Source organism: Serinus canaria, chromosome 14 (genome assembly GCF_022539315.1).
Source record: "Serinus canaria isolate serCan28SL12 chromosome 14, serCan2020, whole genome shotgun sequence".
Classification (NCBI taxonomy): domain Eukaryota; kingdom Metazoa; phylum Chordata; class Aves; order Passeriformes; family Fringillidae; genus Serinus; species Serinus canaria.
This window is the reverse complement of record NC_066328.1, coordinates 6,723,398-6,748,569: the sequence shown is the minus strand read 5'-3', so window position 1 is coordinate 6,748,569 and position 25,172 is coordinate 6,723,398. Positions and strand designations below refer to the sequence as shown.

Here is a 25,172-nt window from a genome sequence, read left to right as displayed (position 1 = left end):
AAGTTTAATGCAATGGCCTACCTTGGCAGCTGTTAGTTAACCTGCTGGATCTCACACTTTTTTAGGATCTTTTTTAGTGTTTTCTGATACATTGAAGAAAAAGGTAAGAAAAAGAAAACAAACCCAGCATTTTACATTTCTAGTATTCTCCCCACTAACGATTCTGGTGTATTACAAACTGCTAGAGTTTTAAATTTTGCTAAGTTTTATAAATGGAGAAACTGAGTGCCCATGTTCACACCATGATTCTGTAAATCCTGGAGCTGATGTTGCTAATATCTGATGATTGTTAATTCAGTACTGTACTGGGTACAGTGACCCAGGTTCCTTGCAGGTGTGAGTGAGTGAACAGTGTTAATGTCAGCCAGTTGACTTGGCCAAAGCTTGAATGCATTGTCATTCTTGAACTGTTATTTTCCAGCAGATTGCTAAAATAAAAGCTGGTTTACTACTGAAGTGTCATCCAGATTTCAGAGCTTGTGCCAAATAAAATACCAGTTCTGGTGTCTCAAGTAGCAGGGAAGTATAAGATGATAAAATTTTTCCAAGGAAATACATTTTGTCTTTTGAAGATAAAATGTTTAAAAATAAAAGGAGCGTTTGTCTTCAGCAGTTAAGAAGATAGCAACCACCTACAATCTGTGAGAACACTTACATAAGGCTCATACATTGTACAGGAGTCCTGGTTTGCCAGTGCTGGAACACTGTTCCTATGTACTTGTCAGGGAAATGTGAACCAAAGCCTCCTAGCAGTGCTGGTGCAGTTTCTATTTTGATAATGTATTCTAAAGACTAAGTAGGAAAATATTTTTTTCTAATTTTCACTCTGCTATTAAACATTTTGCTGTTTCTATGTTCAAACAAACAAACAAACAAAAAACCCCAAACCAGATACCTGTAATCATTTAAGACTATTGGAACAATTGAGTAATGTGATTTTTAGTTTCTCGAAATAAGTTGGTATTATGCTTTCCAACAGTTCATAAGCAGAAATGGACCAGAGTGATGGCTCACACAACTTTAATTTCAGGTGTCTTAGTTGCAAGGAAGGAAGTGGAAACCCCTTGAGTGACATCTGATTTTTATCAGATCAGCCTGGTATAAAAGGTGCTTTCTTGGATTATGTTAAGTAGAATTTTGAAACTTTAGTAGAATGGTTTTTTAAAAATTGTATTTTCCTGTACATGTTTCAACTGTTGAGTTTCAGTTATGTTATTAATATACTTCGTGTGTAGGTCTGCTTCAACTCAGGGGTTACACAAATAATAGTTACCATCTGTAAATGCAGATGGAAAACCTGAAATAATTCTTCAGGATTGAGGAGGCTTCAAACAAATGAGAAAGGGGAGGCAAATTGTTATCTTTAATATAAAATGTGAGAGTATCATGGGCTTTACATTCTACATCAGAGGTTTTTCGGTTTTGCAGATGGTTGCTGGATAAAGTGTCGTACAGGATTTGATTTAAAACAAGGTGTTTTCTACTACTCATTTTCCTGTTTGGATTGTTGATGTACAAACAATTGGTTATATTAGAAACACCAGAATGAAATGGCTTTTGAAGACTGAAAATAGATGGGAGATTCTGCATATCTTTAGTTGAGTTTTATGTGAAGTAAATGCTGCTGGTTGTAGCCTGCACCTGATGCTAAAGCAGCTGTATTCATCTGGAGCTGTTCAAATGAGTGTGCTAGAAAATGGTAATGGTTTATTATCATATATGCAGCAGTGTAAAAATGCACTTACAGAGATGTTTACAGATGGGTTTTGTCCTCATTTATTTCTTTTTTGTTTGTTTGTAAAGATATTTATAAAAGTTATTTTTAAGTTCCTAAATTAGTTTTTTCAATCAACAAGGAAAATCTTATGCCAAAGGTAAACTCTTAATTTCATGGAGGCCAAGTTCAGGAGTTGTCTTCAGAAAGTTTAACAGCTGAATGAATTCTTTATTAGATTATAATAAACCAAGATCTAAGAATCAAATTAATTGTTTATATTTTATTATTGCAAGTCATCTTTATAATATTTTTTAGAAGTTCTGTTTGTTGATTCAGTAAGGAGCTGTAAGAATCCTAGTGTATCTGTGCCAGATGTTCATGATGTAGGTCACTGATTTTTTTTTCCCCCTACAAAAAAACCCTGGAAATGTTGGGTGGAGTTGTGTGTTTTCCTTTTTGGGGAAGGTTAAGAGAATTTGTTGTTCTTAGCTCAGAAATATTTCTGTAGTCTGATACAGCAGCAGTTCATAAGTAATAATGAAATGAGAGCAAAATGTGATACAAGATATGAGTAAAGAATTTGAAGAATTTAGACTTTCTGGGAATTCTAGAGTATCTTTTGTTCAACGATTATGTAGCAACATAGCAATAGGGTAGTTGTAGAGTTAAAGGATCATTTGAGAACATACCTGGTTTTTTAGCAGCCTATCTAAAAGATTTAGGAAAAGGGAAGTGCAGTATCTGGGACTTCACTGTGAATTGCAAAGTTTAAAATTAGGGTTAGAGTTTTGCACTGGAGAACTTTGGATTCAGAGGTTTCCTAATTATGATGTTCATGTACTGTATGAAACCACAGTGAAAATAGGGTCCTGAGAGTCATGATCAGCAGGAGAAGAAATTCTGTGTGAAACAGGTGGGCAGAGCACTCATGCTGAGGTTACCCAGAGGTGGTGAAATCACCTGCTTTGGAGATTTTCAAAAGCTGACAAGGCAAGTTCCTGAGAGCTGGTAATCCCATGAGACAGGGGGATAGACTAGATGACCTCCAAAAGGTCCCTTCCAACCTGATCTATTAATGTTCAAACCACAGATCAAGCACATGCTGTGTGGGTAGTCACACTTGTTTTGAGTTGTGCTGCTGTGCTGCAATCAACATAATTTAATTGCATGCTGTGCTCTCAGTTGGATCTGGACAATAAACCAACATTTCTGTACATTCCTGAAACAAAAATTAAGGGATGGACATGTTACCAATTCTGCAGGGCATTGTAGATGTGGTGAAAGTCAAGCTAGTTTCATTCAAAGCATGATGTTTACTTATCTGTCATGGGGAAAAAAATGAGTCAAAGCAAATCTGCAGCATAACAAATGCTGAGCCTTAGTACAAGAAGGTGTTTCTATTAATTTCATCTGGTTTAAAAGCATGAATACAGCTCACGTGGCTTAATCTCTTTGAAAAGTGACTCCAAGGCAACTCATAACTAGTAAATTGTGGATAAAATGCTGTGAATATGAACAGATAAGCAGCTAAATTTTCAGTTAAATTCTGTTCTGAAGAGACCTGCTTGGTTAATAATGTACTTAATTTGTATGAGTGAGTGGGAGTTTGAGGAGAGTGTAATGTCAGGAAATCGAGTGAGCTGAGTAAATTATGCTTCTAGAAGCTAAGAACAAAGAAGAAAAATCTTGCATAACAGTAAGTTAATGTGTCTTCATTTAATGTGAAAACTCGAGTTGGTAACTAGGGAAAATAATGAAAAATATGCACTTAACCATGATAATTGTTCTGTTTAGGTGTATATCAAGCAGTAGTTGCTTATATTTCTTATTTTTCAATTCACACTTTCAGAACATGATTCTCTACTCTTCTGTAATGTAGGCCATTCTTTGGTGGTCATGATAATCTTTTGTCATCTTGGTTTTTTAAATGTCATGTTAACACTTGAAATAATTTGGTATTGATAATTGAAACATATATTGCATTTTCAAAATTCTGAATACACACTCCAACACATGTGGTGTTTATCTTCAGAATATTTGAATTTTAAGGCTGAGTATGGCAAGCAGATGTGTTTCTTAAGAAAAATAATTTAAAACTAACAAAAAATCTCACAATAATAAGATATTTCTTCATTTTTGTGGATCTTTCTGAGTTGTTAATATTTCATGTCATTCAAGTTTCCAAGAGTCCAGGGATGGGACTTCATTGACGTCCATATTGATTTATTGAAATTTTAATGACTTGATAGTTTTGTCAGGTATAAAAAGCCTGTACCAGTAATTCATACTTGTGTCTCTCCTTACTGTAGATGAAGTACTACACTAATGAGAGAAAGGAAGGATATAGTAAATTGTGACTTTTCTTCTACTATTCAATAAAAAGCTAGTGTGCAGTAAAATTAATTTTAAAATGTTCATGGCCAAAAGCCTTACTGGGGAGAATGAGGATTAACTAGCTCTGATATACTCCTTTGGTGGTATGAAATCCTCTGTAAATACTGACGTTGATTTGGGATCTGAACTAGAGTTGTGCAGAGCTTGAAAATATTAAAAGCCATTTGTATGTTATCACAATATATTAGTTCAGCATTCTCTACTAGAAGCTATTGGGAAAAAGGGATGTTGTGCTGATAGGCGGGTGGGGACACACGGTGGGGCACAGGAGCTTCTGGACATCCATGGTGAGGGTTAACGCTGGGTGATGTTTCTGTTGGTGTGAGCAGAGAAACTCTCCTGCTTTCTGTTAAATTGCCTCTGAATCCATTCCCTGACTATATTTTGGCAACCCCGTAATATTTGTGGGAAATCAGTAGGTAATGTGCATAATTCTGAAGCTGAATTTTGCGCGCGAAGGAACTGCCCAAAGCCCAGCTGTGAAGGCAGAGCAGTGTCTGAAGCGTTGGCCGGTGTTGCCGGAGCAGAGAGTGACCAGAGCCGCGTTGTTTCCGCAGAGCGCCGAGGCGTGCCCAGGATGGAGCCCGCGGGGCCGGCGGACGGCGAGGACGAGCCCGGGCCCCCGGCGCGGCTGGCGCCCAGCCCGCACAGCGAGGCCGTGGCGCACGAGCTGCGGGGGCTGTCGCTGCAGCCCAGCCCCTGCCTGCCGCCCCTCACCGAGCGCAAGAATGGTGAGTGACTGAGCGCCTGAGTGCCCGGGGATGCGGAGCCGCGGGAGGGACCGGGCGGGGACCGCCAGGGACTCTCCTCGCCCGCTCTTACCTCGTCCACGTGCTGCGGGATGTTGGGAAGTCGGTCCCGGGAGCTTCGCTCGCCAGGGCAGCTCTTGGAGCAGCAGGCACGCTGGAACCTAGAATGGAGTTGAGGAGATTTTTAAGTTTTAGTTTAAAAACTGCAGCTGGTGTATACAACAAGTATTGGTGAAATATATTTTTTGAGAGTTGTATTATTATCAGTTAAAAAGGGATAATTTTCAATAATGGAGTTTTTTTCTGCATAAATAATACACAAGTTATGTTATTCTATCTTACAAATTTTAATTCAATATTCGAATACTTCTGGAAAAGGTGTTTTTTCTTAGTTTCCTGTAAAACTAAAATGGATGAGGTAGGTATCTGTGTCCTGTCAAACCTCCAGAGCCAAACTATTGCTCATCTGTAAGTTCAGATTTAGTAATTTTGGTTAATTTGGCTAGAAACAATTATTTGTAGAAATTATGAAAGTCAGAAGCAAATTTGTAAAAGTGAACTTTGAACTTGATGGATTCACATTCAAAGTAGTTTTAATAATTTAGTATTTTTACTTTTTACCAAAAATTGGATATTTGCAAGAGTATTTTAGCATGTTACTACTTTATAAAGTCTATAAGCGTAAGAAATTGCAGTTCACAGAAATACAGTGGCACTTAAAAAAATCCCGAAATGTTTAAGGGTATTTTTTTGGTAGGATATTTTTATGCAGGAAGCATTATGCTTACTGTGAGCTCTGGTAGTGATCCTTTAAACCTTTTGTTTACTTGAATGAGTCTTTTGGCAGTAGTCCAGTAGGAGACTGAACTGTTCTAGTGTTGTTCTGCAGTGTTGTTAAGCTGACTTGCACAAGTTAGTACAGAAACTGTGTTTCCAGCTTTTCCAATGTCACTGCAAGGGTAGGAGGCTTCTGCTCTGGTTTGGTTTTGTTTACCATGGAGGTAATCACAGCATTCCTGGGTGAGCCAGCAGTCACTGGAGCTGTTACTACCTTCTCCTTTTTCACATTTTCCTCCTCTCCCCTGCCCTCTGCCCCAGAGATCCCAGTCACAGAGCAAAGCAGGAGTAAGAGTTCGGGTGGGCAGAGCTTGGTGGGTTTGCTGCAAATTCTCATGGTTAGCTTAAGCTCCAGTGGAATTATTGTCCCTTGAGTTTACAAAGGAACATTTATATGCTGTGCCAACTCTGTCAAAGAGGTTTTAACTTCCAGCAGAGGATCAATAACAGAACAATTGGAGTGCATTAGGAGCTTAAGATTTTCCAGTCACTTATTACATGCAGGTATTTACTCCCCGAACAAAGACAAATGGATAATTTTGGGAGGTAGATGTTATATGTCAGTTTCCTGTACTGTCGTAATTTTAAGGTTCTCCTATTTCATTTGAGCTGTTTTCAAGTTCATGGCTGTGGGCAATACTGTATTGCTAATGCAACTAATTTCAGGTTGTCATTAGTCTGCATCTTTCTGGATAATTAGGCAGTACATTCCGTGCATTGATCACGTATGTGCCCTGTGTATTGCAGTGGTTTACCATGCCTGTTCCCTGGAGGCAACTCTTGCTCCACTTGCTAAAAAGCAGCAAAAGTTATTATTTCATTGGTTCTGCTCTTCACACTTGTCACCTCCTGAGTGATGACAGAGATGTATCTGTGATCCTGGCAGTCTCATGACAGCCATGGGTGTACAGTCCCTCTCACGAGCAGTGAGCCTGCTCACATACATGGAGTTTGGGAAAAGGCTCTGTGTTTGCATCCCTGCCCGAACAAGGCCAGGTTGGGTCCAGTATGTGCTTTTTAGGCAAGATGCTATGTCCTTAGGAAGGACAGCTTGGGGGAAAAGTGACATGGATGAGGCTCTTTGGAAGCAGGAGGGAGAAGACTGATGCCTGGGTGTTGAGTTGGGCTGCACTGGAGGAAGGCTGACAAGAGTAGCAGCAGCGTGGCACGGCCCAAGTACCAGTCAGAACAATGTGCTGCCCACACTCTGTACCACAGTTTCCTGAGCTTCTGTCTGAGAGCCAGGAGGTGGCAAGGGAGGGAAGGATAGGCTGTCTGCTGCTGACAGCAGGAGGTGGATGGGAATGGTGCTGCCTGCAGCTTTCCAACCTGCTGTTTCAGAGCCAAATGATGGGAAGGGATTGCACATGTAGATGCCATCAAAAAAAAAGGAAGCAGTGCATGACCAGAGCTTTTTGCATGCTGAATTAATACTTTTCCAGAGCTGGTGAGCATGCTGCTTTGGCTGGAAGAGGGAGCTGTGAAGGGCTGGGTGTGAGGAGCCATGCAATCATTATTTCCAGGTACATGTAAAATACAAAGCTCCTAGCTTGTGTATTACAGCAGCCTCTCTTGGCTCTGCAGTGGCTTCCTTGACTATCTCATTGTGCCAAACTCTTCTTGTGACAGTGGCTACTAGTTTCTGATAAAGAGACACGTTTCTGAAAAAGAGACATGCAAGTTGCTCTTGTGCAGTTGTTGTGCACAGGTGGGAGCCTGGTTATATTCTTGTAAAACGAGTGGATAAGTGGCTGCACCTGTCCAGGCCATGGAGTGCCCTTTGGCTCTGCATTTTGGCTATAAATCCTGTCAGAAGGAGTGTGCCTGTTCCCTGACCTTTGTGTGGTGTGGAGAAGCAGTTCTGTTCCAGGCAGTGGGAGCTGTGAGGTGTCTGCTCCTCGAAACTCGCAGCCAGCATAGGAATGGGATTGCTTCTGCTTCCCTTTGGGGCTGGAGGAGAAGAGAGAAGGTGGTGCTGTGCCTCCCATGGCTGGCAGCAACTATTCTCCAGCAGAATTGGGCTAATTGAGAAAAGAGCCAAGAGTCTTGGATATTTTGTAGGAAAAAAGCCTTGGGACAGTAAACATCTTAAAGTAAAAGTAAGACTGGTAAAATCTCAATTAGGAGAAAGCAGTGACCCTGTCTCTGTAAGAATAAGAACACTCAGCAGCAGAGCCCCTGAGGCACCGAAGGTCAGGTGAGAATTGCAGCTTCCTGTGGGGTTGGAGAGCTTGTGGGGTACTGTGGGGAATTCAGGGGAAGGTGGAACACACACATACAAAACCCAACACAAACCCAAACATAAACAAATACTCCAAATGGTGTATATTGTGTCCTCCTAAGGGACCAGTCAAGTCAGCTGGGAGACATAGTTCTTAAAATAACTCAATGAAATCCACATCCCACTTAACCTAATGGTATTACTTAAATAAATTTGATGATCCAAGGGATTTTTTTCTGGCATCTAAGAGTTGTGGTATATTAGTTTGCCTGTTATCTCTTATCTTCCACTCCCTCAGTATGTAGCACTGGTAACATGCCTTCTTGGCATAGTTTTATGGTTTCTGAACAAATTCTCAGTCCTCTGTGCAATTAATAGACGTGAACTGCAATTTTGATATTAGGGAATCGGGTGAGATTTGGGACATTCTTCTTGCATCTGTGTGTGACAGGTTTTTCTCCATTCCTCTAAGATCAGTGATTAGGTGTGTTTTTTTCCTCTTGTAATGCTATATAGGTAGGTCACTGTGCTTAGAATTTTTCTTGAGAGAGCTGGGAGAGACACAGTGTAGAAAAGATGGCTAATGGAAAGACTAGAGAATAACAAATGGAAAACTTAGTTGTGATTTAAGTAATAGCTTGGCAGGGAATATAATTGAAAAATCATCTTCAGTTCAGCAGTTTCATAATCACTAAGCTGAAAGCAGTGAGATCTGGAAAACAGCATGCAGATATTCTGATTAACAGCACCACTACCAACAATAACATCAACAAACCAAACATAAAAATCCACCACAAACCAGACCTCAAAGGAAGTGTATCCTGAAAGGCCAATCTAGATAAAGAAGAGCACAATTTCTGTAAGCTTACAGTAGAAAAGTGTGTGTGCATTTATAGTGTAGTCATAATTAATGTGTGTGTGTACAGTGGTGGTCCAGAGAGGCTGTGCAATCTCCACCCATGGAAATACTAAAAATCAGACTGGTCACTCTCCTGGGCAAGCCTGTTCCAGCTGACCCTGCTCCAGTAGGAGGTGGGCCAGGAGATCTCAGGAGGCTGCTGCCAGCCTCAGTGATTCTGGGGTTTGTCTTTCCATTAAGGTTTTAGTAGCCCATGGAACATCCACTGCAAATATTCTATTAAATAATCTTTGCTAAGAACACGCAGCATATTGTAATTAATATATATTTGTCTTTATGTACTTTGGTTTTTTTGGTAGTGCTCTGTTTTTTGGGGGAGCTTGTTTTTGGGGTTTTGTTTGGTTTTTTTAACATGTCTGTAGAAAAAGCCAGAAGTCCCTTGGTCTCCCTGTAAATATTTGAATGTCATCCTATCTGTTCCGAGAGGAGAACGCAAACTGAGTAGGTACTGATTTCCCAGTAAGTCTGTCTTTGTCATTGGTACTGCCAGTTCCCACAATCCTAGCATTCCCAGGCCATCAGTCAGTGTCTACAAGGAACAATTTTCAAATATTAAAGCATGTGAAAAGACACACAAGCCAAAACTCAGAGATCTCTAGGGACTGTGACCTCTTAAATGGAATATATTCTGACATTTTCACAGGCTACATGAAAGAATTCCAGCAGGGTCATTCCATTTGGTAAACTTCTAAACAAACATTCCATCATTTTAGTTTGATTTATAGATATTATTTTTTTTAATTATCTGCTTATTGTGAAGAGATTAACACAGGAGACATGACCTGTGACTGACTCAATTCAAGGCATCTGGTATATGTGAAATCCTGTTTGAGGGCCTGGCGTTTGAGTAATTACAGGAGATACAGAAAGCATGTTTTCCTTTAAAGAGATCACTTGATCAAACTGTCTTATTCTGACCTTTTTTCCTGAAATTCCTTGTGCATAACTAAATGCACAGCTAGAAAAGAATGTTGAGTTAATTTTAAATTCCATTGTATAATTGTTTTAATTTGTTAGAACTAAGTCCTAGCTGCAGATGTTGTCGTTGAAGTGTCAGTTTGTGACAGAGCCACTACAAGAAGGTAACAGGGAGCAAACAGAACTGGTAATTGCTGTGCAGCACTTATTACAGGCAACTTTTGCAAATCAGAGGTAGAACAGTGGATGACTGAATATTGTCCTCTACAGGATATATATATGCAGTTAAATGTAGATCTGTGTAGTTAAACATATACAAAAATGCACATTTTTATGTACTCTATATACACATTTTAAAATATTTATTAATTTAAATATGTATATGGGTAAGACCAAATGGAAGGTGGTTTTCCTTTAAGCAGTGAACACTGCCAACATATGTCCTCCCTTAAAAGGAATTTGTGTGGGTTTTAGTGGGAGTAGAAGAACATGCAGACTTATAAATTTGACATCACTCTAAGTGTTGGGTATTTTTCTGGGAAGGGTGACTGAGGTAGATGGTGACCATTATTTGTGTTGTTTGGGTCTTTATTGCCACAGTAGTGGAGAATATAGGCAGAACAGAGCTCCCCCAAAACAATTCCCCTTAATTAATAATTTGAAGTAATGTTCTTGATGTTTATAGAAGTAATAAATTATAATAGGGGTTATGTAAACTGATGCTTTAGTTTGTGTAGTCAGAGCACTATTTTCCTATGTGGAGAAATTATTACACCATGATCAAAAACTAGATTATCCTAACATAATATAAAGCACCAAGATATTCATCAAGGTTTATGTTAAGCCAAGGTGAAATAGATATTGAGTAATTAGGCTTTTTTCCCACTTGAAAATGTTATTATGGTAGTGAAAGAGTTTAAACACCCAAGGGCATTTGGTTTGGTTTTGTTTTTCTTTTTGATGGGATTGCAAAGGAATGAGTTCCATATGATGTGAAGAGTTGGAATGTACTGTTAAAGCAATTGTTGCTTAGTTACTTGGTGTTTAATAAGGTTGTGAAGCAGCTCCCAGGCAGTGATGTCACTCAGCACATCACTGATGCTTCACCCAGATAAGGGTTTGTTGTGAGGGGCAGACAGGCAGGCACTGGGGAGGTACCATGGGGCTGCAGTGCTTCCTCCTGCACTTTGGAATTTTAGTTTATATCTACTAGACACTTCCAACTTTTAAATAACACTTTTGCTGTAGGCTGAAGGTTGGCAGAACACTTGGAAGTCTGTGCTGCAGAAGAATGGAAGGAACAAGGGCTGATGACCTTAGATGTAAAGCAAATGTTTATGAAAAAACTTGTGCAATACATTGCTCTTAAATGAGATTCTGGCTTATGAAACTGACAGAAATGTTCCATTCTGAGGCCTTTTTTCTTCATTTCACCCACTCTTATGCAGTATATTCAACTGAAATTGAAATTCAAATGAGAGGTACTTCTGCCCTCTGAAAATAATGCAAATTCTAACATTTCATTTTCACTGAAACCAAGAGCTTGTTGTGTGTCTTTTACTTCAGCTTCTGGTTTGGATACACTGATGCAGTTTGTAACTGGAGTTCAAACCTGTAACTGAAAAATACTACATGCAGGACTCAAGATTTTCTTTCAGCTGAAAAAGATACTTTGGTTTTGTTGTTTGATAGAAACCAGTCTCTCAGCCACAAGTTTTGTTTCTAGGTCATTATAGTTTCACTGTGATTCTCAGTTTCATTTTGCTATTTGTAATGTTAAAATCAGCTCATTTGAAACAGGTATATGCTCAAATTGCAGAGGTTTTATGTCCAGTGTTTAGTTTGGAAATGAGTAGTTCTCTCTATTACAAAACATTCTCTATTTAGTTAGCTGCAGAAAGAGAAGATGAAAAATTTGTAATTTGAAAAAGTTTTCTGCCTGTTTTTAACAATGCCATCAATTTCAAATGACAGTCCAAATTCCTGCTCACTTTTAGACACTGAACACAAAATCATTTCAAACTGAGTTGTAAGATCCCAAGGTTTTTCTGTCCCTGATTTATATTGTGTAATTCATGGGTTGTTCTATTAACTGTATTACTGCTAAAATAAAAAGCAGTCAAAGAACAAACAAGTTGCTATTGTTTCGCTAATACTTACACTAGAGGATTTTTTTGTGATTTGAATGGGAAGGTGTTAAGTTCCCACCTGTAAACTCACAATTTCTTTTCAGAGAAATGTAGAATTAGGGTCCTTTAAAACCAACAACAAAAGTAACTGAAATACAAAGCAGTTTTTACCTGTCAAAACAATCTTCAAGGCAGATACTGCCCAAACATAGGCAGTGTGATCAATGTATCAGTGTGGTGGTAGTGGTTCATAACAGAAATTCTGCTCTTTCATAAGAGCTTAAAAAATTACCATCAGATTTGAAAGTGTGTGAGGAAATCTGAGGAGTCCTTGTGGTGCTTTAGCAGTCACAGGTAAGAACACATGTTAACCATTCTAGAGGAGTTACAAATTTATTTCATTTGGCAGGGAAGAAGGAGTCCTTAAATGGCAGGTGGGTGAGCACTGGGGACAACAGGCAGCACTCTGCCTTGGTTCACAGGGGTCCTGCTCCTGGGACCTTTGAACACACCTGGGTGTTGGTAGTGAGCAGGTGAATTTGGTACTGGAATGTGCTACCAGTGTTTCTCTTCCTTCTAGTGAAGGAAGAGAAACACTTTGTCTTATGACAAAGTCCATCATAAGACATGCACTTTTCCCATGTTGCCGTGCTGTGGAACTGGGAATTGTGAGATGCCTCCAGGTGCCTGTGAAGCTGTCCCAGAGTTTTAGACTTTTCAACAGACATGTTGAGGTGATGATTAGGTTTTTTTTTGTTTGTTTGTTTGGTTTTTTTTTTGAAGCCTTATCACTAAAAATTTAAGAACTGTATTGTTGCACACTCAAATAGCCAGTAAAACCAAGTTATCAATTGAGCTTGGATTAAGGTATATTCAAGACTGCTGGGAAAACAAAAGGTTGTTGGAATAGGAATATTTTTTCATTATGTGGGAGATAAATGTTATTCTTCATGCAGGGATTTAAGAGAAACTTATCCCTAAGCAGAATATGCAGATATTCTCCATATTCACAGTATAACTGAATCTGGAGCAGAACTATTTCCTTCTTCAAATGCATCTTTTCTTTGTCTTCATTTGTTATGTCTGCCCTCTCCCAACTATTCCATATTGTATAGCATTTATTTGCAACAGCAGTATTTGGTTACATGAAAAATCCACAGCATCATTTTGACCTTTCATCTCTCCTAGTCTGTACAAGAATTTCCTCATTCTTATTTTTCATAAATTCTGTAATTCCTGCTTTTCATACTAAAGATTTTGCATGTTACTGTTGAGATTTTGATCAGACTTCTTAAAGGTCTTCTAAAATTTTCATCTCTGTGTTAAGCTTGTATTGAACTAAGAGGTGAAATTGAAGCAAAATATGAGGTATAACTTCAAGTAGCTGAGGCATAAGCACATTGATCTGCTGTGGGGTGGCTACCCTTGGAAAGGGGGAGGAGTGGATAGCACCAACTCCTGGCTAAGCTCATCTTTCTGAACAAGAGAAATGCTCCTGAAGGCTTGAACTGCTCCCACCCAGCTGCTGTTACTGTGGTCAGCTTTCAGCTGAGCACTGGGCACTCTCAGTTTATATAAAGCACTATAAAGGGATAGAAATGGATAGAACTTCCTTCAGAATATGGTGTTTGAAAAAAAATGTCTTCCTCTGGCTTCTTTAATTACATACTTCCTCATTAGGGCATGGAATTTTTCAAATTTTCAAAATACTGCTTTCTGAATCATTGGGAAATCAGTTCAAAGTGTGTGAAGTGCACTGTACCCTTTTCATAAAACAATTTGTGCTGTTATATATTGTTACACTGTTAGAATATAATTCATCAATCCAAACAATTAACTTCTCTCTTGGTACAAGAAAAATGTGGAGTTATAATCTATTATATCAGTAAGTGCGTAATACTCTGTTTATTGACTGTGTCAGAGTTTAATGTTATGAGTTAGCAGAGTTAGCAGTATGTGTTTGTATTCTGCTTGTCTGTTTTTATTTTCTGAATGTGTGGTGTTTCTCAACAGTAGTTTTGTTTCTTAGGCACAGTAAGTGTTCAGCTGCAGGCAGTGAAGAAGTTAATTTGATTTATGAAGGAACTTTTCCACAGTATTTTTTCCTTGTGTTCAGTAAAAATCACTGCAAAAGCAAATATATCGGAATAGTCTGTAACTTGTATTTAAGCAGAACATAATTTAAGCTGATAACTTTTTATACAAATGATGTGCAGACAACTGATTTTAGGCTGGGAGAATGGCCTCAAATCATTCATGCTGCAAAGAATTTTTTGCCTGTATTGTCAGCTCCTTACATGTCAAGAGGTTGCTAAAGCCTGGTGAGCTCACTCCTCCTTGGAGTCTGCAGTTCAGAGCAGATCTAGGTCTCCTTCTCCCAGCAGCAGGCAAACAGGGAGAGGCTTCCAAATCCTGCTGGCTGGGCCAGGCAGCTTCACACCCCGTGGTGTCACTTGCCCTGGGAGTGCACTGTCAAGGTGAAGAGTCAGGGCTCAGTGACTGTCTTGTAGAAAGAGCCAAAGAGGAAAAGATGGGGTTTGTTTCCTAGTTTCCACTTCTAAAAATTCTGTATCTCAATGTATATAGGTATTTTCAAATCTGATTCTATGGAAGTGAAATATTTTATCTGAATGGAGATGTCCTTTATAATTTAAGGTTGAAGGATTTAAAATACAAAGTAGAGGCATGGAAAATGTGTGCAATGATAGCATTTTTAGGCCAAAGGGAAGGGAAAATACACCTGCCAGAGTTCCTAGTTGACATGTAGAGACTCTTTAACATTTTGTATAGTTTCTTTTCTCTAAGTACAGGAAATTAAATGCAGACTCTTCTGCTGTTCCCTTATGGCCAATGCCAGGTAATTAGAGGGGATCTATTTCCCTGAAATCTTCCAGGTTGACACTGAAGTTGATGACTCATGTAAGATAAATGGGATATGCTGCAGAGAATGGCAGATCAGAAGCTGTGGGAGGAAATACTCCTGAAACTGTTGGGAATAATGAGATGTGTAACTAATGCAGAAAGGAAAATAATAAAATATTCAGGGCTTAGATTTTTACAACAAGGAACAGAGGCTCTCCTACTGCAGGGAAAGGCATGGAAATAATCACTGGTTTTCCCAGTTACCTCTGCTCAGTAAATGTCACTGGAACCAGTCCTGGGGTTGATGGGTGGGAAGGTCCCTTAACATAACTATAACTTTTTCAAATGCCGCTGTGCAGCTTTGTGTACTGGTGAAACTTAATGAGTAATGAATGTGCCGGTCAGGCAAAGATGAAATATTTCTGCTGCCTGCAGCAGTGTTCCGAGGAGTGGGGGCAGGGAAAAGGAAGGGGGGAAAGGGAGAGAGACCTCAGCAGTAGTTTGTCTTAGGTATCAGCGAATGCTCTCCAGCAACTGCTGGATTTATTTTTAACCGCTTGACTCATTCTTTGTCAGATGATTGACCACCGAGCTGCACATTGAACACCAATGTGCAGAGGAAGCGAGCGTAACTACAGGCAGAGGAGGAGTGTCTGTCTGCGAAGAGAGGCGGGGTTTGGGAGTTGTGCTTCACATGCTCGGTGCCCGTGGTGAGAGCGGGCTGGGAGCTCCGAGCGGGCACTGCGAACCCAGCCGGGCCGGGCTGAGCCGAGCCGAACCGAACCGGGGTGGGCAGGGCTGAGCCGAGCCGAGCCTAGCGGGGCCGGGCTGAGCCGAGCCGAGCCGAGTCGAGCAGAGCCGTCGGGGCAGCGCCATGGGCGGCGCGGCGGCGCCCGGGCTGCTGCCGTAGGAGTCCGCGGCGGGCCCCGTGCGGACCGCGCTGCGCCGCTGCCCACTGCGGCCTGCGTTTTTTTCGGTGCTGGATGTTGCCATTCTAAAGGATTCCCACCATGATCGATAGCTCCAAGAAACAGCAGCAGGGCTTTTCCGAGATCTTACCTGCAGGAGATCTTAAGCCACTGAAGGAGAAGGAATGCCTTGAGGTGAACAGCCAGAAAAGTCTCAAGGAAGGTCAGTCACTTGCTGCTTGGGGGACAGAGAATGCAGAAGTCCTGGGCACAATCGGTTCACCAGCATGCCTGATGTAATGCTGTAGGTCAGAAAGAGTTTTTGTACATTAAATGAGGTGTTGTTTTCCCTCTAGAAAAAAAAACCTCTAAAAGCTGAATTTAATTTTTTCCTGAGACTAGTAAAGTAATGATGATGATAGCTTGATAGGAATTGTAGTATGAAAAAAAATGAGCAATCAAGTAGTCTTTTCAGGGTATCATTTAGTGCTGAATTAATGAAGGACTCTGAAATTGTCCTGTAAATATTGCATAAAGTGTTTCAAAATGTCTCTATTGAAATAAATATAATGAAATAAACACCATTAAATATGGCATGTCAAAGTAAAACCCCACACACCTTTAGTGTTAGACATATTGCTACCTCATTTTCAACAGTGCTTTTCTCAGCTCTTTTCTTTCTTTGCAATTCTGTTCTCCCCTCATACGTTAAATTAGATTTGATTCTGGTTTTGAGAAGCGTGCTTTTCAAACCACATTATGTCTTTTTAAATGAATGGATTTTAGCTGGGCATTAAATTGATAAAATGCACGGGCATTAGTTTCTAAAATAGCAGTAGTCTGAGGATATTTGGAACATCATTTAAAGCTGACAAATAGAACTAGACGAGATTAATTTAAAGCAATCTTTGTTAGGCTGAGGCAGCAGTGCTGCTGAGATAGGGAAATTGTCTTACTCCTGCGGGCAGAATTCTTCCCGCTGGCCTGCGTGAAGGAGGAGAAGGAAGAGACCTCTGGAGGTCGGCTGCCAGCCCTGCCCTGAGCCGTCTGGGAAGTTCACACACCAGGCTCCTGCAGCTCTGGGCTCAACTCCAGCTGCTTAATCAATAGGACACAAACTGTATTTGTAGTAGACAAAATTCCTGCTTTGGCTTTTCCTCCAGATATCTCTGCATTGTCTGGTGACTCAGAGATTTCTCCCTTGGTGTGGTGGCAAGAGTTCTATATGAGAGCCTACCTTTCTCAGAATTTAAATGCTGGCTTTGTTTGGGGGTTTTCTTCATTTCTTTTTTAAATTTGGACCTTAATATTGTTTAAAATGGCAAAAAGATAGCCCATATTCAGTATTAAACTCAGTACCTGACAGGTTAGTTTAAAACCCCCATTACTCAGCTTTAAGTTTGAGCTAAAGTAAACCCTGATCTTTGTGCAGTGTACTGATACCGAAGGTGTGTTAGTGATCAGGAAGGTACTGAGAGGTTGAGTGTTGCTGCCTGTGGCAGTGGCTGAGAGCAGAACAGTTCTGCCTCCTTTGTGGCAGGAAAAGAACTGATTGGGAGACAGTGACTGAAGGGAAGGGCCAGCAGTGGCCTCTGGCTTGGGGCGGTTTTGCCTCTCAACTCAGACAGGCCCAGTTAAAGCCCTGCTGCTGCTGCTGCTGCTGCTGAGGCTCGGGGGACAGCAGCGAGAGAGAAGGAAGCCAGGAGGGTCAGAGGGGTGGGCAGTGCTGTAGGAAACAAAACCTGTCTGGGGTAAGCTGCCAAGAAATAAAGGGCAGAGAACCATGGCAAACCCAGCAGGGTGGGTAGTGTAGGTGGGCTGATGAGTAACCACAGTAATGATTATCTTCAGGCCTCTTCAAGCATGTCAGTTATGGAGAAAGTGGATGAAAGAATGTACATTACAGTAATGATGGTCTGTCAGAGTAGCAAAAAACCTGCAATTATGGGATACTCTGCCAGTCTAAATTCATTAATATTTTAGAGCCTAAATTATTCAGTGCATACAAGAAGATACGTTTTTCATAATCACTACCTTTGCTTCCTTTTATGTTTTAGTACCTGTTTTCCATTTTCACTTTCCCCAGTGAATATTGCTTATTCTTTTATCTCTCCCAAGTTTGGCAATGTAATGATTAAAATAATTAACCTCTTCTTGAGAGTTTGATTGACTACAGGATCTCCTCTTCCAGCCTTTCCTCCTTCTAAAGCTTAGAAAAACAATAATTTTCTTTCTTGTGGTATATAGAATGAATTATTGAAAACACTCCAAATCTTCTTGATTTACATCTAGAGGGACTGAAAGAGAGCTTCACATTTCCAGTTCATTATGTTATGAAATATGTAGTTCAGACATTTTATAGATTTTTAAAAATTCAGTTGCAGTTGTTAGTTAGTCCTGTTTAAATAATACTACAGGTAACAGATTTTACTTTTTTAAAAAACATAAATTGTAGGACAACTTATTTTACAGAACAGCATCTTCTAAATTAGCTTGTGCCATTCTGTCTCTCTTTTTTTTTCCCTACTCTTTTCTCCTCCTTTCTTCTTTTTTAAAATGATGTGGCTGGTTTTGCCATGTGAATTCTCAAATGTTTCTTCCTTAGGACATAAAAATACTTAAAAATATGATATGTGAATTATAAATCTTGCAAAAATTAAAAATGTAATTATGTAGAGATCCAGTAATTCAAAAGGTGCCTTTGTTTTATAAGCTACTTTGCACAGGTTTGATAAATCTAAAAATCATGAATAGTGCAGTGCTTATTTCAGCAATGAGTACCTTAAGAGAACTGCAAGATGCAATTTTTTTTTTACTTAGCATTTCTTTATAGGGAAAGGGATTTTCGATGGAAGCAAAAACAATAACGGTGTCTTCAGCAAATTAATATTAAGGACGTTAGCAGTTTAGATTGCAAAGCTGAATTTTTTTCTTTCCTTAGGCTATTGATACACATTATAGCATCCTGTAGTGTGGGAGTAAATCCTCTTAATGATCCTACTTTCTTGTAAACAGCTCAGATACTATTGTTGCATATTGCCTTTTTTATGAAAAAAGTTCTTCTATCTGTCTGATCAAAATTACCTTTTGTATGAGCAAGGATCAAAAGATATTTTCTGCCTCTGAGGTCAACCACACAGTGCTAACTAAACAGCTTTTTCAGAAATTCCTGTACCATTGACTGTACCTCCTGCAGCTTCTTGTAGGACTGTCAAGTAAGCAACCAAAACATTTGGAAAATTCAAGTGAAAAGCCTTAAATGTACATACTAAGGAACATTCAGTGCCATCAAACAGTGCATGTATTAGGAGCTGGGAATATATCTGGACTGCAGATTGAAGGGTTTCCAACAGCACTGGAGAGAGTTGAGAAAATCTTGTTTTATACCCTGAATTGTTTCAGTATAAAGATGGATGAGCTGTATGACCATACAGAACTCTTGAAGAGACAGTATTAAATTGGTGAAACAGATCACTCTGGTTCTTAGGTGGGATTTAAAAGGAGGCTGAATCCAAGTTTGTTTGCACCATATTTTTCATATCATAATCTGAATTTCAAAGTTACCAGTTGCCTGTAGGCTACTCTAATTAAAAAAAAACCAGCCAGGAAGGAAATTTTATTTCCACCTTGAAACACAATTTCTTTCCGGGATTTGTTATGCATTTTAAATTTACTGGTTTGTGAGGAACTGGAGACTGGCAAGTGCTGGAAACAGGATACAGGGCGGAATGAGTGGATTTCTCAGGTGTGCACTGGAATTGTCTTTGTGCTGCCTGAGTAACAGATTGCCAGGTGTAGTCAGGAAGGATTTCTGCCCCTCATCCCTTGCAATCAAATCCATGTTGCATGAGAATTGTTTATTCAACAGACTTCCTGCTATTGCTGGCATGTTGAGTATTGATGATACTCTTGACCTCTTCTGCTCTCCTGCCCTGGCATGATAAAGATTCTGCTCTTGGTATATTTGGGTTGGTTGGTTTTTATAAAGAAAAAGCACTAAGTTGTGTTATCTGGTGTTTAGAGGTGTTTTTATGACCCCTTATCAGTGGTAGTCCATCAGGTATGTTTCTTGAGACACAGATAATGAGAAAAATACTGGTGAAAAAAGTGTTATTACTTTGTTAATAAAGGAAGCACTGTGAATTACATTGTGTACTGATCCTGTGGGGCTGTGCTAAACTCTACCATAAACAGTCTCTATAATGTCATGGGATAATTGTATGTCATAAAAGTAAATCAGCACTTACTCCACAGAATTTTCTTTTTCAGTGTAGCACTTGAATTAATAATAAATAAATTGTAATACAATTATAATAAACACCTGCTTAACTACTTCAATAAACCAAGACTACAGTGTACTAATTTGATTTTGTATGTAATCTGTATACAATTAGAAGACGATGGTGGCTAACCAAGAGCTTTTAAAAAACTTGCTACGGCCACTATAAGACTTCTTGAAGTTTTTATAAAAGGATTAGAACTGCTGCTGCCAAGAGCCAGGGGTATTCCCATCCAGCCCTACCCTGCTTACTGCCAGCCTCTTTCTCGTGTTGGCACTGGGAGTCACACAGCCCAAAGTGAGTAGGTATTGCTGAAGAGCACTTCTTTCATGGTGCTGCCTGGCCAGAGCACAGACCTGACAGGCACCTCTGTCAGTGTGAAAGTAGCAGAAGCAGCTGGGGGTGGAGGGAGGCACAGACCATTGGCTTTTCATTGGTAATCCTGTGTTAGATCATGTTAGATCATACTGAGTTATGAAACCACACTCTGAAACCACTGTCTGCTTTGCTGATCTGCTGGGGGATTCTTCTTTCCTGTCACATCCAACACAACACGTGGGAGCATCAGCTTCTAGTGCAAGGTCCTCCCTAATGCAGCAACTTCCCCATCCCTGTGATCAGCTGGACTCACCCACTGAGCATCTGCAGAGTCTGGAGCTGTCTGCAGCAGAGTTGACTCAGTACCATTGCTCACACCCCCGTTTGCAAGCAGGCAGCTCAGTGGCAATCCACCTTGCTCTGTTTTGAATTCATGTGTATTCTCCTGAGGTGGAGAATCTGCTTGGGTGTGTTTTTGTTTGCTGTGCCCAGGAATAGCAGGGACAATGGAGGGGGCTTGGAAATCTTCTGTTATCATTCTATGTAATACACTCCAAATAATCACAAAGGAAGTTGTAATAGATGTGGAATTTAAATTCAAGTTTCATGAGTCCCTTCACAGTACACTTTTTGGCTAATAGTAGTATTTGAGGAAATGCAGGTTATTTTTTAAAAATCAGAGGTCTGCACTAAGCAGAGTAATACTTGCAGATTTAGAAAATAGTATTGTTAATATACTGAAGTTATGCAATTTTACAGAAAAGGGAAATATAAGCTTTAGTTTGTTAAGACTTCTCACCCAATATTATGATGATTTTTTTCATTTTAAAGATGTAAACAGAATAATGAAAAGTATAGATTTTGCTTTTTACATATCCAAGCATATATATATACATATATATTCATCCCAGCAGACATCCCAGTAATTTGTCTGAAGGCTTGTGTATGTTCTGCCTGGTTTCTAAGCAACATGTTCCATAGCAATAGGATACAATACAGATTGTCCTATATCCCAGCCTTTAAGCCTCTCAGCTAATGATATTGTTATAGTTCATATGTTCGTTTGAAATGTTGAGTTTACATGCAGCTCTCTTTGCAATCTAGGTTTTCATTTTCTGCTTTCAGTGATGCTGGTACTGCTGGAAGCACTCATCTGAGCATCAGCACTGGCTGCAGACAAAAGCTTTGAATCACAGTGGTGTCATTTGAGAGATCTGGACGTCCTGCAGGGCTTCCCTCCAGAATTCTGGAGAGATGATCTGAAATGGCCCTCAGTAGTCTCCTCTCATGTACTTTACACTTACGCAGTACGTTTCTAAGCTGAAATGGAAGTATGACTGAATAATTATTTGAAATGAATATGCAAAAGAGGTGCTTCAACTTTTCTTAATTATTTTGGATACAGTCTTAGCAGAAAAATCACTTATACAATAATGGGAAAAAGAACATTAAAATTATATAACAAGTAAGTAAGGTTTTTTTTTTACAAAAGCAAGTTAAACTAAGTAAAATAGTTCCTTTTTTAAATTATATCCTGGCATGCATGCAAGTTTTGAAGGCATTCACCCATGATTAGATGATTTTTGATACATTTACAAGATGAATTGGTGATAAATCATTTTTGTTTTAAAACTAAGAGTATTTAACATGCTGTTATTACCATCTTCAGCTGATGGGGAATGAGTACACAATTTAAAATGCAATTTATCTTAAAATTCCATACAACTTAGAATAATTTCCAACAAATTAAAGTAGCTACTTCCATGATTTTCCCTCCTCTCCTTCTTTGACATGCCATATAAATGAAGTGAACATTATATTAACAAATTTCTGACTTCGGACTGGTGGAATCTGCAAACTTCCATAACCTTCCTGAATTATGAACCTTGCATATCACCTGCTCTTTCTTTTACTTACGACACAAAATATACTTTCTACTATTTTTTATTTTATTTGCAGAACAAATATTAGTGGGAAAAGTAACCATTTTTAATAGATAGAGTACAGTACCTCATCATAGAGTTAAGGTAGAAATCTCACCTCAGGAGAAAGGAAAACCTATCTCTGGAAGATTAACCTAGCATAAAGTTACAGTGTTTAGAAAATTACAGACTTTAGGATGTGAGCAGACATGGTGTGGGGTGCAGGGCAGCAATGCAGTGCCCAGAGAGCAGTCAGTGCTCAGCTTCTGAGGGCTGGAGCTGCTACCCTGTGAGGCTGGGCCATAATTCCAGGGCAAAGGCGATGCTGGGATCACTCTGGAGTTCACCTGCCCCGGTGGAATTCTCTGCTCTATGCAGTGCCACACGCTGGTGACACCCTTGCGTTAAGGGTACAGCTGCTTCAGCCCCAGGCCCAGGGGACACTGCTGTGTGCCCCCGCAGTGCCCAGTGCCACTGCAGCCTCTGCCGGGAGCTTCTGCCCTCTGTGCCGCAGCCTCCAAGGGGCACTGGCTGCAGAAAAGCTGTTGGCAGCTGGCAGAAAGAAATGGAGGCTTTCAGTGTAGCAGCTTTTCATTGAAAGGAAAGGGCCGTGTTTCCAGCACTGTCTGTTTCCATGGCAGCCAGCCTAGCAGCCTGCGCTGGAGTTTCTGCCGCTCTTGGAAATTTCCAAGGGGTTATGGAGGAATGTTGGACATAACATTTTCTCATTTCCACCTGCAGTTTAAGTGTTTAAATAGGTAATATCTGTTGGATTTTAACTTCAAGATAATAATGAGATGATTACATACAGAACATTAAAAAAATCTCAATGTGTTGTTTTTCTTCTTGCTGCCATTTGAAAGGATTGTGTGGTGTCTGCTGGACCCTGTGTCCATGGTGAAATGTTTGTTTCAGCTGTGTAATTGGGAAATGGCAACAACTATTTGCTGTTTCATAGAACCTTCTATAAAAAGATTAAAATTTGATCTTAAATTAATAGGCTATGTAATGAACTATGTTAGATGTGTTATTAGTAGCTGGAACTGCTGGACCTGTGCACAATATGTGTTCTGTTTTTTTTCAAGGCAAGAAGCAGTGGTGAAAGCTTGTCAATCAGTGTAGATAGCATTGTTCCTGCAGGACAACTATTGATTTATTTTTGGCCTCTTTACATTCCAGTGCTTGTGATTATGTAGTACTACTTTGAGACTGCTCTTCTATAGGATACACATTACAGATTCCTAACAGGAATCACTTGCTTAGCTCTGATAAAAGCTGTTTGTTGTAGGTGATTTAATAATACACTTTATTTCACTCCTTCTGCCACTCACAGCAAGTAAGACATGCCCAGAGCACTCTGTTTGCTGCCTTTCCAAGGTATACAGAATGTGCTGTGTCTCCTTAAGTGCCTGCTGGTGGCACTTCTCCTGCTCTCACCCCCTCAGAGTGCTTCAGCAGGAGATTGAGGAGCTGCTGGTTCTGATTATCCTCAATCTCTGCCCCTTTGGGGCACACTGTGTGTGAACCTGAGCAGGACTCCTGGTGTGAGAACAAGGCATTGGCTTTATAAAAGTTGCTGCTTTACAGAAATACACTTCCACGTAACCAAGTGCATTGGTTAACAGATGAGCTCCCCTTTCTGCACCATTATCTCCATTCCCTGGTCAGAAGTGTTGATTCCCTGGTGGACTAACACTGGAAGGAGCTGGAAGAGTGGGAGCACCAGCCTCTGGCACTCAGCTTTTGTGCTGGTTAAACACTCTACCTCCAGTGCAGTCACAAGACTTCTGCTGACTCTGAGAGTCAGATAACCAGATGTTCTTACTGTGAGGAGGGATTATGCTTTTTTGTTTTGTCAGTAAGTACTAAATAAGCTATTCAAGCTATAATGATCATTTTATTGACTTAAGAAGACACATGGAAATTTTGGAATCTCTCCACTGGTGTTCAAGTGTTAAAATTGTATGCTTAGTTGAAAACAAAAAAGAATATCCTCCATTCTCCCTCGGTCAAAGCAGGAATTGGTCTGACCTCTCCGTGCATGGCTTTTATTCAGAAGCAGTTCACAGACAATTTTTAGAGTTGCAGTGGTGTGAAGGAGGATTCCTGCCAGATAAAGTGAAGTGCAAAATATTTGTACTGTCTTTTAACAACTACATTTGCTCAGTGGTGTTAACATTGCCCTTCTTTTGCACGTGTACTTTAAATAGGAGGAACAGTATTAACAACATTAATAGTGTATCAACATATGTAAATATTTGTTAATGTTGTGCCTTCATTTTGGAGATCACTTATGATTTTAGATGTTATGTAGGTAACTTCCTGATTTTGAAAGTTTAAAAGTGAAAGGTAAACTATCTGGCAGCAAGGTGAATGGATTTACTCTGATAAGAACCATCTGTAAAACACAATGTTTGAGTAAATACCATTCCAAGGGCAACTTTGCTTTGTAACTTCACCTCCTGTCTTTCGAGTTCTCCCGTCCCCGCATTCCATGATGGTTTGTCTGTAAATGGTTCTTTAAAATAAAGGGGAGAGGGAAAAAACAAAAGGAAAAAAAATCCAAACCCTGACCCACACTAGAACAAGAGTAAAAAATATATATGCATATATATATATGTTGTATTTGGGTAATGCTTCAGTAGTTTTTAGATTTTGTTTTTGGTGGGTTTTTGGTGGGGTATTTTTTTTTTTTAGTCTGTGTCCTCTTATCTCATCCAGCTTTACTAGATTTACCACTTTGTGTGTTACTGACTGTTCTAGAAATCTATTGCTCTATGGATTTCCATATATATGATAAGTAAAGTCTGTATTAGCTTTAATTACATTAGATTTAAACCAACCTGTGTTCTGTTCTAGATAGTTTCTCACAGAAATAAATGAGCAATTCTTTGCCATAAGTGGAATTCTCGTATGGCTCATCCTTGTCTCTGAAGATAATTTCATTCTATTTTCCTTATTGAAAACGTGTGATTCAGTTTCCATGACTCCCATCCTC

At 39.7% G+C, this 25,172-nt stretch overlaps 1 protein-coding gene and 1 long non-coding RNA gene across 11 annotated transcripts in view; one reads left to right on the top strand and one right to left on the bottom strand.

The window, feature by feature from the left end:
• Window positions 1-25,172, bottom strand: part of LOC103817716 (uncharacterized) — a 64,833-nt gene that overhangs the window by 4,069 nt on the left and 35,592 nt on the right. For 2 of the 3 annotated variants that reach the window (XR_007778870.1, XR_007778869.1), the window contains exons 3-4: window positions 15,806-15,956; window positions 4,934-5,021 (exon numbers count right to left, since the gene is read on the bottom strand). This is a non-coding gene — a long non-coding RNA (uncharacterized LOC103817716). Of the gene's footprint in view, window positions 1-1,977; window positions 2,937-4,933; window positions 5,022-15,805; window positions 15,957-25,172 lie in introns of those variants that run through there. The other variant, XR_007778868.1, reaches the window with a different exon arrangement.
• MRTFB (myocardin related transcription factor B) overlaps window positions 1-25,172 on the top strand; it is a 67,843-nt gene that overhangs the window by 13,154 nt on the left and 29,517 nt on the right. For 7 of the 8 annotated variants that reach the window (XM_030229521.2, XM_050980258.1, XM_050980257.1 and 4 more), the window contains one exon: window positions 4,669-4,842. In XM_030229521.2, the coding sequence (XP_030085381.1) occupies window positions 4,689-4,842 (154 nt within the window). In that variant the 5' untranslated portion in view covers window positions 4,669-4,688. Of the gene's footprint in view, window positions 1-4,668; window positions 4,843-15,745; window positions 15,878-25,172 lie in introns of those variants that run through there. The other variant, XM_030229525.2, reaches the window with a different exon arrangement.